At 35.7% G+C, this 14,481-nt stretch overlaps 1 protein-coding gene across 4 annotated transcripts in view; it reads left to right on the top strand.

The window, feature by feature from the left end:
* The first annotated feature begins 246 nt into the window (after positions 1–246).
* Positions 247–14,481, top strand: part of LOC136029906 (protein-L-isoaspartate(D-aspartate) O-methyltransferase-like) — a 46,849-nt gene continuing 32,614 nt past the window's right edge. For 2 of the 4 annotated variants that reach the window (XM_065708408.1, XM_065708406.1), the window contains exons 1-4: positions 247–387; positions 4,236–4,352; positions 7,674–7,810; positions 8,938–9,042. In XM_065708408.1, coding sequence (XP_065564480.1) covers position 387; positions 4,236–4,352; positions 7,674–7,810; positions 8,938–9,042 — 360 coding nt within the window. In that variant the 5' untranslated portion in view covers positions 247–386. The remainder of the gene's footprint in view (positions 388–4,235; positions 4,353–7,673; positions 7,811–8,937; positions 9,043–14,481) is intronic. The other 2 variants (XM_065708407.1, XM_065708405.1) reach the window with 2 other exon arrangements.

Consider the following 14,481-nt stretch of genomic DNA (forward strand, 5'->3'; position numbering starts at 1 on the left):
TACGCTAAAGTTTTTTACTGTTTTAAAAAGAAGAATTGATAGACAGAGTCAAACTTTAGCGTAAAGAGCGGGGCGTTGATGAGGAAGCAGCCTCTTTCATATACGAAGTAATTTCTGTTCGTTTTAAGTTTTAATGTCGCTCCTTACTTTCAGTTAAAAAAACTTGTTTTTTTTTATTTAATGAATGCCTAGCCCGTGTTCAATCTTACCTACCTTGCGTTTATAACCTTCATTTGTTATAAAGGCAAATATTTCAAATTCCAAGGCATGTGTCGTGTTGGAAAATAAAATAAAAACAGACAATAGAGAAATTCCAGTGCAACTTAGTAATTACAGCAGAAGCTTTTGGTATTTTAGGCAAGTTCAAAGAGTATTGGTAACTTCTAAGTAAGTTAACATTACCTCAGTAGCTTACCTAGTGTGTAAATAGGGTAACTTAGGGGATTTGTTAGTTTCCATTGCTTCTCTTTGGGGTAGGGCATAGCCTATAAAATAACCCTGAAATACATTAATTGCTTCCAAGACAATAGTGGGGCAAACAAGGTTAGTCTAGTCAATTCAAGGCTTAGGTTACTGCAGGAATATGCAGAAATTAGAAAAAAATAGATTGCAAAATGAAGGAATTTTTGCCTACAGTTAATTTTCTATCCAAATACCCTTGTTTCTGCATTCTTAGTTGTAAATAATCATACTGTATAAGATAAAAATTGGTAAAATTCTAGTTAAGTGACTTTTTAGGATCTCAGAAAACGGTTAGATTAGGAAAATGAAACTTTCAGGGATGGGTCTACAGGCTAAAGTATGTCCTGGGAAGGTATTTTGAAGTACCTACCTCCACGCAAGGGCAACATTTGCTACAGAATTCAGTGTTGTTTGGGCAGGGTTGTTTAGAGTTGTGAATCTGTAGCCATCAACCCATATCACATCTGGCATATTAAAGTCACCAGTGATGAAAACAGAATTTGAACTAAATGAAGCTATTTTTCTGATAAGATCAGCCACAACTTGATGTGACTCATTAGCATTAGGTGCAGAGGGGCTTCAATAAATATTTCCAACAATTAATGTCTCTTCAGGGAGCTGACACTCAACAGCTACACATTCAACCCATGGATATATATATATCAACATAAGGGAATAAAGTCAGTATTTTAGTTTTAAAATTATTCTTTGCATAAATAACAGTGCCTCTCCTGCACCCTTTTGAACAAAAAATAGAAAACACTTCATAACCATCAACTGCAATATGGGAATCCTCAAGCATTATTAGAGAATTTTTGGGACAAACTTTTGTAGCACAAAAAATATCAATATGCTGATTAGCTAATAGCATCTTTACCTCAGACAGTTTATTTATAATACAGTCTAGATTTGAATGCATCACTTTCAAAAATTTTCTATATCTTCCTAGATTACTTAATGCCTTGCCCCATTGGGGGTGTGTTTCACTTCCTTCAATCAGTGGCTCTGCCTAGTGTGGTGCTACATCTGCATTCATGGATACTGCAGTGTGGTAAGAATAGCTAATTCAGATAACAAACCACTTTTGGCAGGAGAGACACAAGATGAATAACTAGATAAACTTACATCACTAACAGCACTAGAAATCAAAGACTTTGAACTATTTACAATGGCAGGAGTTGAAGCTATTGTTCCATGTCTTTGGAAGCCTCAGGTGGGCATTGAGCACCCAGGACATTGTTTGTTGAAACGATTGACGAGTCACAAATAACCAAACGAGTCTCACCAGCCTCACTTCTATGCTTCACTTCTTCAACAAGTCTTTTTCTAAGCTCCCTATCATCTCTAGAAAAATTACTATGAAACTGGACACTCTCCTCTCATTGTCTAGAGATCTGAAAAATCTTCTTCTTGATATCCCATGAAGAGACCAAGAAAAGGAGCAGGGAAGGCCAGAATGTGGTACTTGGTCTACTGGTTGAAGCATTTAGCCTTCTGAAGTTTGTGATAGGTCCAGGATCTAAATCATAAGATGACTGAATAATATGCTGAATTGAACCAGTTTCATCATCAGCTGGAACAATACCATATGCTATGATATTCAATCAACATTTCTCCCTGTCCTGTTCAGATCTGATTACCTTCCCTACTTCTGCGGAAAAACTGGGGTTTGTACTTGATATAGTTTCATGAACAATATTGCGCACATAATCACATCATTAGAGATTTCTGCTAATGACTCTTTTAAGTCTACTTTTAAATCTTTGTGTAGCTTACATAGCAAATTGTCAATCACCTTCTCAACATTTGAGCTAGATGCAGACCTGTCTGAATCATGAACTTGGCAGAGTGTGCATTGTCATTCACAACCAACCTTGTCAGTCATTTTTGTGAGAAGTTTGTATTTGTTGGCTGTCAGTTTCATACACTCTATGCACAGCCATTGCTTAGACTCGTTGCACTTTAGAGCAGATGAATGTTCATCTACTTCTTAAGAGCAAGCTGCACAAAAGTCAATCCCTTTAGTAGGGCTAATGTGCTTCCTTTTATTTTGTGGCAGTAGCATTTAGTAACTTTCCAACTGCTGACAACTCTCCAACAAATTAGTAAGATTCTGGCTGACGGTAACTGTCTTGTAAAATTTAGTAGATTCAATGCTCTTGGCAACGCTGCTCATGGCATAGCCAAAGTAATGGACTTTTTTTTTTAACTAATGATGAAGCAAACCGATTATTCACTTCAAATTAAACACTATTTGTTAAAAAAGGCATAAGTGTAAATGGAATGCTGGATATTCCTCTTGCAAATTAATTTTTCTATATATCTCTAAATTCGCCACTGCTATTCCACCAATGGAGTTTAGTGAGATTTATTTCATGGAATATATGTATGCTCAAAAATATCAAAAAACGAAGACTTACAGGCAAGGGGGGTATTAAAATGACCCCCCATTATCTTCAAGGTGCAGTATGTCTGGTATCCGAATTTCTTCTAGCTCTAGGCTTCTTCAAACTGGGAAATTAATAACTCTTCCAATAATTTTCAACGAACAAGTTTTGGGTGAAATTATTGAATCATATGAAATTATTCCTACAAATTCAGTTTTGAACCCTTTACTGATCCTCCAAGATGGTACCTTTTTCTCTTATTTTAGATACAGCTTATATAGCCTACCTCTGTTAGCATCACTCTTGTTAAAACATGCAGATATTGTTTATATTTAGAGAAAAGTAAATAGCTTCATTAAGCCAAAAATGAGCAGTAATAAAGTAAAATAATCTTCCAAGAGTAAAACTACCATAAATCACCATGAATAAATAACTGAAAATTAAAACAAACAGAAATTATCATTAATAGCCAGTTCAAACTCAAACGAGCAAAAATAACATGAGTTGGGCTGATAACCCCATGCCTTCTCAAGACCAGAACATATTTTGCACTTTACTGAAAACAAACACATTTTAAATGTTTTCACTTTTTTTAACTTTCATAAATTAAAAAAATCATCAAAACTTTAAGGAATAGAAATCAGTTTATGTCAATTAAACTGACAATGCATAGCCATTTGTTGTTTTTTTCAGTAAAGCACAAATTATGGTCTGGTCTTGAAAAGACATGTGGGTAATCAGCCCTACTCATGTTAATTCTTTATTGATGGTGATTTGTGGTAGTTTTATGCTTGGAAGATTATTTGACTTTATTTCTTCCCGGTTTTGGCTTAAAGGAGTTAAAATTTTTGATCAGGTGCTTTTGTAAAAAAATGGGGGGGGGGGCTAGTGGCAGTCCAGTCACTTTGGACTCTTAAACATGGAACTCGAGCTTTGAGTTTCCAGACAAATCATTTGTTTCTACAATTTATCCTTCTACAGGTACCTTGTATGCCCAGAAAGCATAAGTTACAACACTTTGCCCTTGGGTTCTAAGGAGTTATGTTGACCCTGGAGTTTTGATTAACTAATCTTCAGACTAAATGGGTGTCTAAAAATTTTGATTGGATGCTTTTGGGAAAAATAGGGCAGGGGGGGGGGGCTAGTTTATGCTACCATTATTGATTATTGACTATTTGTTGGTGCATACTTCCCTATAAATCTAGGTCAAATATAAATTTGAGACAGGGTAGGGATTTGAAATCCTTCTAAGGATGTTGTATTGTATCATCCGTATCTTGTGCACTAAATTGTCCCCAAAATGGAGTCATTCTAGATGGCTCTAGGATATGTCCTCTGTTACCTGCTTGCACTACAGCTGAGTGTTGACATACTTTTCTTTTTTAGTGCTTAAACAACTCATTGTACCTGTAAGTTTAGTTGTTAATACAGCTTTATTGAGAGTCAGCATGGCATGGCGTTCTCATGGACAGACAAATGATGAATTAGTTGACAACTTGAAAGGTAGGCTCAGAAATTATGCTTATAAAGCTTAGATTAGACATAGATGTTACTGTAGATCCCTATCCAGCCAGCATTTTTACCTTTTTGAGGAACATATGGAAGACTGAATTTCTGGTGCCTAATGGAATTTATCCTATTCATGGAAGCTTTATTCTAAAAATGGCCTATTATGCTCCTAAGATTTATCTAGTGTTTTTTTGTTCTCTGAGAGGAATTTGAGAAGGGCATTTCAGCTTATTTCTTAGACCAACTGCATCTGCCCTAGTGGATCTGAAGACAGTGGTTAAGATTAAGGGACAGACATTCAGTATTGCCATATAATACTCACTTAAAACTGTCATACATCATTCTCCTTTTCTAATCGTCTAAATCTGTTTTTTTGACTTGCTAGGGTGCTTGCAGAAAAGTGCAATCTCTTGTGCATAGCTGTCAACCAGGTTTTTTTCTTTTTTTAGACATACATGTTGATTGACCTACTCAATATAGCACTAAGAAGCACTAAAATTGAGATGTTTACTTGGTACATATAAATTGCACGAACACAAACTTTGATTACTTTATATTGTTAAGCAGATCCGTGACAAAAGGAACAAAGGAATGTTGATACCACGTTGTGCAGCACATAACATGCAATCTATCTGACAAAATGAATGTTTTTAAGCTTCTATCCCCTTTCTCCTCAAATAAATTTCTTCTAATTATCCCCTAACTGAAATTTGCTCCAATTCCTTTTACTACTAGTACTATCAACTCACTAGAGCACCCAGCCGCCAAAGGACAACAGAGCTACGCACGCTCCTCCTCCATCCCAATTTATTCAAAGTCTCCCTCTTTTCACCCTCTTTGGAACTTCTCATTTTCCTTAAATCTTTCCTTACGACATCCCACAATCCACACCGAGGACAACCTGCTTTATGTTTAGACCTAAATAGTTGGCCAAAAAAGACAATCTTTGGCAATTTTCTGTTATTTATCTCAGTCCGTGTTCTAGCCATCTCATTATAGCCCTACAAAGTGGGATTGAACCACACTTGTTGTACAGCCTAATGTTTGAAATACTTTCAGTCAGTCGGGTACCCCAAAAGATTTGTTGGCAATTTCTCTGGAAAACATCTAGAATATCTTCTTCATCAGACATTCACCCATCCCAATCGGGATCATCCTACTATTTTTCAGCCTTAGATGGTTAGCTGACAAGGATAGTCTTTGACAATCTGTCATCCTTCGTCTACAAAATATGTCCTAACTATCTCAACTTTTCTCTCATTACAGCTGAGTTAAACCGTATTTTTCTTGCAGGTTAGTGTTTGAGATACGGTCAGGCATTCCGTTATCCAGATCAAGCTCAATTGTTACCACAACAGTAATATGAAAGTAGCAGCTAGCCCAGGATCCATAAATAAATATCGAAAATTTTCATATTATTAAATATAAATTAATACTAGAAGATGGCTGAGAGACCCATGTTCAACCAAAGCAACAAACCATACAAATAACTTTATCCTAGTTAATAGACACTGAATTAAAGATAATGAAATTTAAGATTCCTTTGTATTAATAGAATAGAAGTAAATTTATCAATAAGATCCGTGTCAACATCCTAGCACCAGGCTGTCAACACAAAGGAGCAGAACTTACATCTCAGTACTATAATTATTAGTGTAGATGTTCTTTTTTTGCCGTGTGTTATAATTATGCAATTCTTGTGATTGGGTGAACAAAAAAAATTGAGGTAATAAGACAGTAATTTCTTAATTTCATAATTAAATTTGAAAAGAATTGCTCCAAAAGTAAATTGTTGAGAAACTGGAAGTATATCTAGATAAGTATAAAGGTACTGTAGAAGACTTATTTGGAAGTGCAACACGTAGTGGAATAAAAAGTTTCAGGACTCTTAGGGCCATATTTTGTGAAGTCCGTATTGGTTTGAGCGTAGTTTTTGAAAATGTGTTTTTAAGATAAGGTTTTTCTGTCACAAGTCCATGATTTTTCATCGTTTCTACCGGAAATATAAATGATATATATTTTGGAGAAGTAACTCGGATAATACGAGGAGAACTCGGGTAATGCGGTAATACAGGTAATTTGGAAAGGTAAAATGCACTGCAAACATTTGACTTTCTACCCACTTCTACTACTACTACTAATAACTCACTGCAGCACCAAGCCGTCTGAGGTCAACACAGCTATGCACATTTCTCTTCCAATACAATCTATTCAAGGCCCCCCTCTTTAAACCCTCTCAGGAAGTTCCCATTTCCTTTAAATCTTTATTTATGACATCCTCCCACCCCAGACGAGGACAACCTGCTTTCCGTTTATTCCCAGACAGGTGGCCAAAAAGGACAATCTTCGGCAATCTGTCATCTTTCAGTCGCTGAAACGTGACCTTGCCTTCTCAACCTATTTTTCATTATAGCCCTAGAAAGCCGGATTGAACCACATTTTTCGTACAACCTACTGTTTGAAATACGGTCAGTCAGCCACCTCCTGGGAAGTTATGATATTGGTAGACTCCAGGATGAATTGTGCAATTAATTTTCGATAAAGTCGGAGCAATAACTGTTGATGAACACCAATCAAGAACATTAGAAAATGCAACATCCAGTTTCGCAACCAACTCCTCGTCATTTTTCTCCGAAGGTGAAGTTGCCTTATCATCAGCACAATGTTTGTTGAGACTCGTGATTGCCAAAGTGTGATGAAGATCATTCATATAAATCTGAAAAAGCAGAGGATCTAGGACAGAGCCCTGAGGCACCCCGACTTTTTAAGTCTGAGGAACAGCTGGAGAAAGAGGAAATTGCCTCCATCTAGGTCATTTAACTAGATCCAACGCTGGTCTGTACAAGCCACAATTATCCCATTTACAAAAAAGAACACATTTGGACATAAAAGTGAGTAGTTTTTGAAAATGCAAATATATTGTTGCTGGAAATTCTCCTGTCAAAAAATTAGTGAATATATTGGATGAGAGCAAGGATAGCATGTTCAGTATTGTATCCAGACCTAAAACCAAATTGGGAATTTGTGAAGAAATTAGACTATTTAAGGAAATCATAAACCTTTTATAAATCGCCTTCTCAAATATAAAATCCTACTGGAAACATATGAAAGTTAAGTGGCCTAACAATTAATTGAAAAAACCCGTCAATCCATCCTCCGATTAACCCGCACATGCAGGCACAGCTGTGACCATTGGAAGCTAGAATCCTTAGCACTAGACCCTTGAATAAAGGCGTTCTTGTAACTTTGGAGCAAGTCTAATAGGCTACTTTCAAGTTTCTTCTTCTTTTTGTGTAACAAGCAATTATTTTTCAGCTCATAATATTATACAACATGACGAAGTTGAAAAAGCAATGAAGTTAGTAGATAGAGGACTCTACACTCCACATAATCAGTATATGGATGCTCCTCAAAGTATTGGCTATGGTGCCACCATATCTGCTCCTCATATGGTAATATATTAATATATTATGGTAATTATGGTCATATGGTAATATATTATGCCCATTTGTTTTTCTAAGATGGTACTTCCAAGAGTCCAGAGTTTCCGATTCGGATTTGGCATTCGTTATGCCCTATTTCACAATGAATTGTTTACTAAAACCGAGATTTTTTTCTTTTTTTTTGCGTGGATTTTTATCCAAACAGATCTTTTTAGGATTTTTCAGCCCATCAGGAAATTCTCTAAGAATCTAATGTGCTCGAATTGGCGCTTGTCAAATCTACGGCACTAGACTTTACAAGCCCCACTGGCGGTGCAGATGTTTGTTCACGATCATTCAACCAGGAAGTGCAATGGGAGGGCTGGGGGCAAGCTATTCTGTGCTTTTGCAAACCCTCCCTGTTTATCTTCAGGAATTTTGTTTTCAATCAGGCATCTCCGCCTGAATTCATCTAGCAGCGTTACATGGCTTAAAAGAATAAAATAAAAATTCGGCTTTATTTAGGACGTTGATTAAGCTTCTTTTTACTTTTTTTTCTATTTTTATAAAATTGGTAAAAATTATCTAGCTACCTTTTTTATTATTTGTAAAACATATGTTCTGTTAAAAATGTTTATCTCCAGATAATTTTTTTTTGTTCTAGAAAATTTATTATTCTGGGAGATTTTGTGACTTTCACATTTATTCATATTTTAATTGCCTGTGTAAATTTGCTACACACACACACACACACACATATATATATATATATATATATATATATATATATATATATATATATATATATATATATATATATATATATATATATATATATATATATATATATATATATATATATATATATATATATATATATATATATATATATATATATATATATATATATATATATATATATATATATATTATGTTATCGTGTTATCGTGAGTGTTCACTTTCACCGACGAATGTTTGAAGTACCTTTTTTTTCTTCTTAGATATAGTCAGGGTTGCCAGTCAACTTATTCAGTTTAATGCAAGGTTAGATGATGATAGGTTTGGTCAGATTAGGTTTCTTGTTTTATTTTAAAACTCAACTGAACACGAAACTGAAACTAAACGCGTTGATCCAAGTGCTTTGATTTTCTTTGTAGCATGCCTACGCACTCGAACTACTGCACGAACAGTTGAAATCTGGTGGAAAAGTTCTCGATGTTGGTTCAGGAAGTGGGTATTTATCTGCTTGTTTTGCCATGATGGTAAGTTCTTTCTTTTCCTTGTCAGGTTTTTTAGTCGTTGGTGTGGTTGATTGATAAAGTACTTTTAACCAGTTTGCTGAGAGGTTTAAATAGTTGTTAATAAGGCTTGTCAAAATAGTTATTTTCAATAATATTTCCGGGCTTTGAGACTTTAAGCTGTCTCACAAGGCGTCCATGAAGTCAATGAAAATGTTCCACAAATTGTATGCTGCAAGGTTTGTGAATGCCTAGACGAGTGTTTCTGCTTATTGGCACTTTGAGCATCTCCTGTACCAAAACAATTTGAATCTCTCGCACACGCAGTTCAAATAATCTAGACAAAGTATCTCTTCTTCATTCAAATGAGTATTAACATTTGTACGACTATCTTCAATGGAAAAAAACAATACATTTTTCATCTTTAAAATGCTACATTTTTCCAATTTGAAAGCTTGGCCTCATTTCTTTTATGCTATCCGTCAGATCTGTTGAGTTTATAGAACAGTTGAATAGAATTTATCTTTTTCCGAGTCGTACTCAGTGAGCTCCCCCCCAAAAAGATCCCAAGTTTTATTGAGATTTTGGGCCGTTCTAATTCAAATTGTAAAAAACAATTTGTTGTATTACGGCTTGCCTTTCTGAAATTATTTTTATTGTAGGGTCCCTGAAAAAAAAGCATCAATTTCTACGTCGGTGCCTGACAGCTAAGTCTTTTATGAGAAGTATTTGGAAAATTTTAAGGACTTTTTCATAAAATAATTTTAATTTTCGATAAAGGGCTTATCATGCTATATTTATGCCATTAGTTATTTGTTAAACAAGGGAAGTTTTATTTATTTATTTATTTGGTTCGTGAATTATGTCGATAAGCCTGAAAAGTGGCGCAAACATGAGGTTGTTATACTCTCTTCTTTAGTAAAAAAAAAAAACAAAAACATAATTTAGCTAGAACTTATATAAAATTTCTGTGAAAAAAATAAAAATTTTAGTATATTAGATGGTCACTCTGTAGCGGTATTGTTGTGGTTACTGTTAGTTTTGGTTGTTTTATTGACTAGGCACCTGGAAGGATGGTGATTATCTAATCATAAATTTAATATAAGCTTGAATTAACTTAATTTTTGTCCTTTTTTCCACTTTGTTCATCTAAAAAATCCTACTCAACAAAAGATCTTTTTCAAGAAAAGCAAAGAGCTACATTACACCTAAGACGACTGGGGGACGTACTTCACGTGTAAAATAACCATAAATTACTATCCGTACATATAGGGACAAAACCAGAGATAAATTTCGGAGGGGGATGGATTTTTTAACTGAGGAATGGTAGTACAGGTTAAAAAGGGAAAATAAAGTTTTTAGAATATGAGGTATAAAATCAAGCCACCTTTTTTTTGTTGTGGGCTAGTTCCTCCAAAAGGTCTTCTGCATTGACTGGAACATACCTGTGTATGGATAATAAGGCCAATCCATTCAGCCGGTCCTGACCTGAGGCACTTGTGGTATAAGATTTCATTCTTCTCAGGGTAGAAAAAGAACGCTCGGATGAAGCCGTAGTGATGGAAATTGTTACACCAGTCTTCAAACATCAATGTAGAGTGGGGAAATTTTTCTTATCATATTCTTTTAAGCATGTTATGAAATATCTCGGAGCCACGTTTCCCGACTATGTCCAAATTTTCCTCCACAGAGCTAACTCAGCTTGCACGCTTCCTCTATAGCTATCTGTATCAAGATACCAAAAATTAGTCAGAATATCCGATACATCCTTTTTTTTTCATCGCCAAGGGAAATACAGTGCCAAGGAAGTAGGTATTACAGTGACTCTAGCAACTTTCTTTGACTAAAGAATCGTTGATGCATCTGCTGCAGAAAGTAGTCCATAAATGGGATAAAGATAGAAAGTCGGTAATACGTTTCAGGATCCTCTGATCCTATTGCGTAATTATTCCTATCTTTATCTTTGGAGCTCATTTGGGCTCTCTAATGCTGATTTCATAATCTCGACACAGTTCAGTCCCTTAATTAAAAAGTCGATGAAACATAGCTTCACTCCTCTCTCTAATGTCACTAACTTTGCTCTTACGATCGTTAGCATGTTGGAGAAAGTATACAAGATCTATAGTTTCTGATTGGAAAGATGTCGGAAAAATGTGTGACAGACTAAAAATTTACTGACAGTAACCATAGCTGCAGTAAAACTGTATCTCTCATTAGCAGGTAGTATAGAATAATCTTTGCTTGAAGATCCATAATCTGAATCAGGATGTTCAGATTTCCTTCATAACCTAACAAATAATAAGGACCATTTCTTTAAACACAGTGATCGCTTTTAAGCGCTTCACCTATCTAGTCCCACAAAAATTGTTTAATCATACTCTTATTGTCTCTGTGATAAGAGTACTTTCTTGAATAAACTGCAGAGCATTTTGGTGGAATTCTAAAGAAATTAATTGCTACTTTCAAGTTTTTAGGCTTTTCCTTACAACAGGTATTTTGTACAAATGACACGGGGCTATTTTTAAGGACTGACTTGCACAGTAAACATAGACTTCATGGGGGAAAATTTTACGGAGCATAGTAGAAAACCTGTCAAAATTTAAAATGATAGCAATGATGATTGGGTTTGGGATTTTGACATGGATAGGTTCATACCTTTGTAAAAAAAAAAAAAAAAAACAACGGTTCGGCAATATGTATTTCATATGGACGAAAGACAAGCCGTGGTTAAACGAACAAAAACAAATTGAAAATAATAGCGATGATGATTGTATTTTGACATGAATAAGGTCATCAATGCCTACCATACTTTTGAAAGTCAAAAGAATTAAAAGAAACAAGTGTTCGACAATATGTCTTTCATAGTGAGAAAAGACAAGCTCAGGCAAAAGAAGAATATTTTGTCCCACAACCAAAACCTCTCAAAAATGAAAATGAACAGCAAAGACACAGGCAGTTAGAAGATATGCGAAAACGACAATTAGAGCGGATCAAAAATGAAAATGAAGAGCAAAGATACGGACTGTTAGAAGATTAGCGAAAACGAGAATTAGAGTATGTCGAAAGTGCAAATGAAAATGAAAAGTTCGAAAGTGAAAGGTCAAAGACACACGTGGTTAGAAGAACTGTGGTGTCATAATCTTCGGCACCAACAATGTATGGCATAAATACAAGTACATGCGTTACGAAGATGCGATAAACTCAGTAAATATTAGATATAAGTCTCTGGGACCCTTCAACGATGCTTGTATTCACTGTGGAGCCCTCCATTTTCCGGAGGAAAGATTAGGAAATAAAGGTAGTTCATTTGGAGATTGCTGCTTGCATGGTCGAATCGCAATGTCACCACATATTTTTTCGGGAAAATTGGTATCTTGGGATATCGCATAAAAAACGATCTAGATAGGTCAGAAGTCCGAGAAAATTCGCTTTGAGTCTTAATTTTGGTTTTCGCAAATGATGTCATGTACTATGTCAATACATCATATAGGTTGTTGGGCATTTGCAGAGAATTTGGTCTAGTCATTGGAAATGGAAGGTTTGGAAATGATGCGGGACGCGGTGAGTTTACTTGCATTTCCGGAACGAATTTTAGTGTCATTGATTATGTTTTGGTGGACAGTAGGCTCGCACCTATTTCCCTAAACCTTGAGGTAGTGCATTTTGCTGGTTCTGACCATTTTCCATTAATTTTTTATTTTCAGTCGACAAATATTAGTAAAAATCAGCGGAAAAGAGAAAAACTAAAGTATCAGACATTTGGGACAGGAACGAGTAGCACTGGCTTGGTAAAATCAAAAATACAATGTGAGTGGGTGGAGAAAGATGTAACCCGAATAAAAGATTATTTTTGCTCGGAGCCGATGGTTCAACAGTTGAATGCCCTAGCATGTGAGATTGAGGAAAATACGGGAAATGTAAATGAAGTTTCTTCAAAATTTGCCGAGCTGATACGGAGTCCTTTACTTGAAAAAAAGAAAAAAAAAGGGGAAACAAAAAAGCACGTTCTTCGACAATGAATGTGAACGGAAAAAAGAAGAATTAAATCACATGCTAGAATATGTTAAAAAATCCAAAAAGGAAACTGAGAAACTGGAATTGCTCCGACAGTATAGAAGTAAAAGAAAAGAATATAAACTAATGATAAAAATGAAGAAACTAGAGTTTCGATGGCGGGAACAAAATGAACTTGCGCATTTCTATAAGACAAATGATTTCCGGGAATTCTAGAAAAGAGTTTCATAAAAAAAAAGACTGCTCCCAAATGTATTCCGCCGGAAGACGAGTGGCCCCCCTTCTTTGAGAAACTAGAAGCAGGTACAGCATCTGGCACACAACAGCCCCCACCCGATTTCGAAAAACTGGCAGAAGAAGTCGGAACCCCCTCTTGTGACCACACTGAATACCCCCTACTGGAAGAAGATTATCACCTTTGCCGCCAAATCCAGCGGGAAGAAGTAGAAGATGCCATAAAACAAACTAGAGGTGGGTCTGCGCCAGGACCAGATGGAATTCCAGCAAAGGCTTTGAATGTACTACAAGTAATTTTATTACCTCTGCTTCTGGGGTTGTATAACTTGGTTATGAAAGAAAAAAGTGGCCTGATCCTTGGAAGATATCTGTAGTTATCCCCCTATTTAAGAAAGGTGATGCAAGTATGTGTGAGAATTACCGACCAATCAGCTTAGGAAACTGTCTTGGAAAATTTTTGGACAAAGTCTTAAACAAAAGGCTGGAATTATGGCTGGATGAGAGGCAAATTCTGAGAGAAGAGCAAGCCGGTTTTCGTAAAGGATACTCACCATCTGATCGAATGTTTGTTCTAAATGCATTGATTAGTAAGTATTGCAAGGGAAACGGAAAGTTGTACGTGGCTTTTCTTGATTTAAGTAGAGCATTTGACAATGTTGACCGTATAATTCTGTTTAGAACGCTTTTAGGAACAGGAATTCTGTCACCCTTTTTAAGGGTTCTTCTCTCGATGTATTGTTTGACCAGAAATGTGGTAAAGATATCAGGAAGCGGTATATCTAGAGTTTTTTTTAATGTAAAAGGTGTAAAACAGGGTAGTACCCTATCACCGAAACTTTTTGCTATTTTTATAAATGATCTTGCCGAATACCTTGAAAAAAGGTGGGCGCCAGTTGTACACCTTGGAAATAAAGTATTATCATTACTATTATTTGCCGATGATATTGCCTTGTTTGCCAGATCCAATTCGGAGCTACAAACTCTGTTAGATTTAACAGCTGAATATTTAGAGGAAAAGAAACTGGAAATTAACACAAAAAAGACAGAGGTGATGATTTTTTTGCCGTAGACAATCAACAGGAAATAAAGATGAAGAAAGTTTTAATTTGAATGGTGAAGCTGTGAAGGTTGTGTCTCAGGCAATATATTTAGGATTCCATCTAACATCGAACGGAAGATGGAGCAACCATATTTCGAAGATGGCAAATCGAG

The sequence above is a fragment of the Artemia franciscana genome, chromosome 8 (genome assembly GCF_032884065.1).
Source record: "Artemia franciscana chromosome 8, ASM3288406v1, whole genome shotgun sequence".
Taxonomy (NCBI): Eukaryota; Metazoa; Arthropoda; class Branchiopoda; order Anostraca; family Artemiidae; genus Artemia; species Artemia franciscana.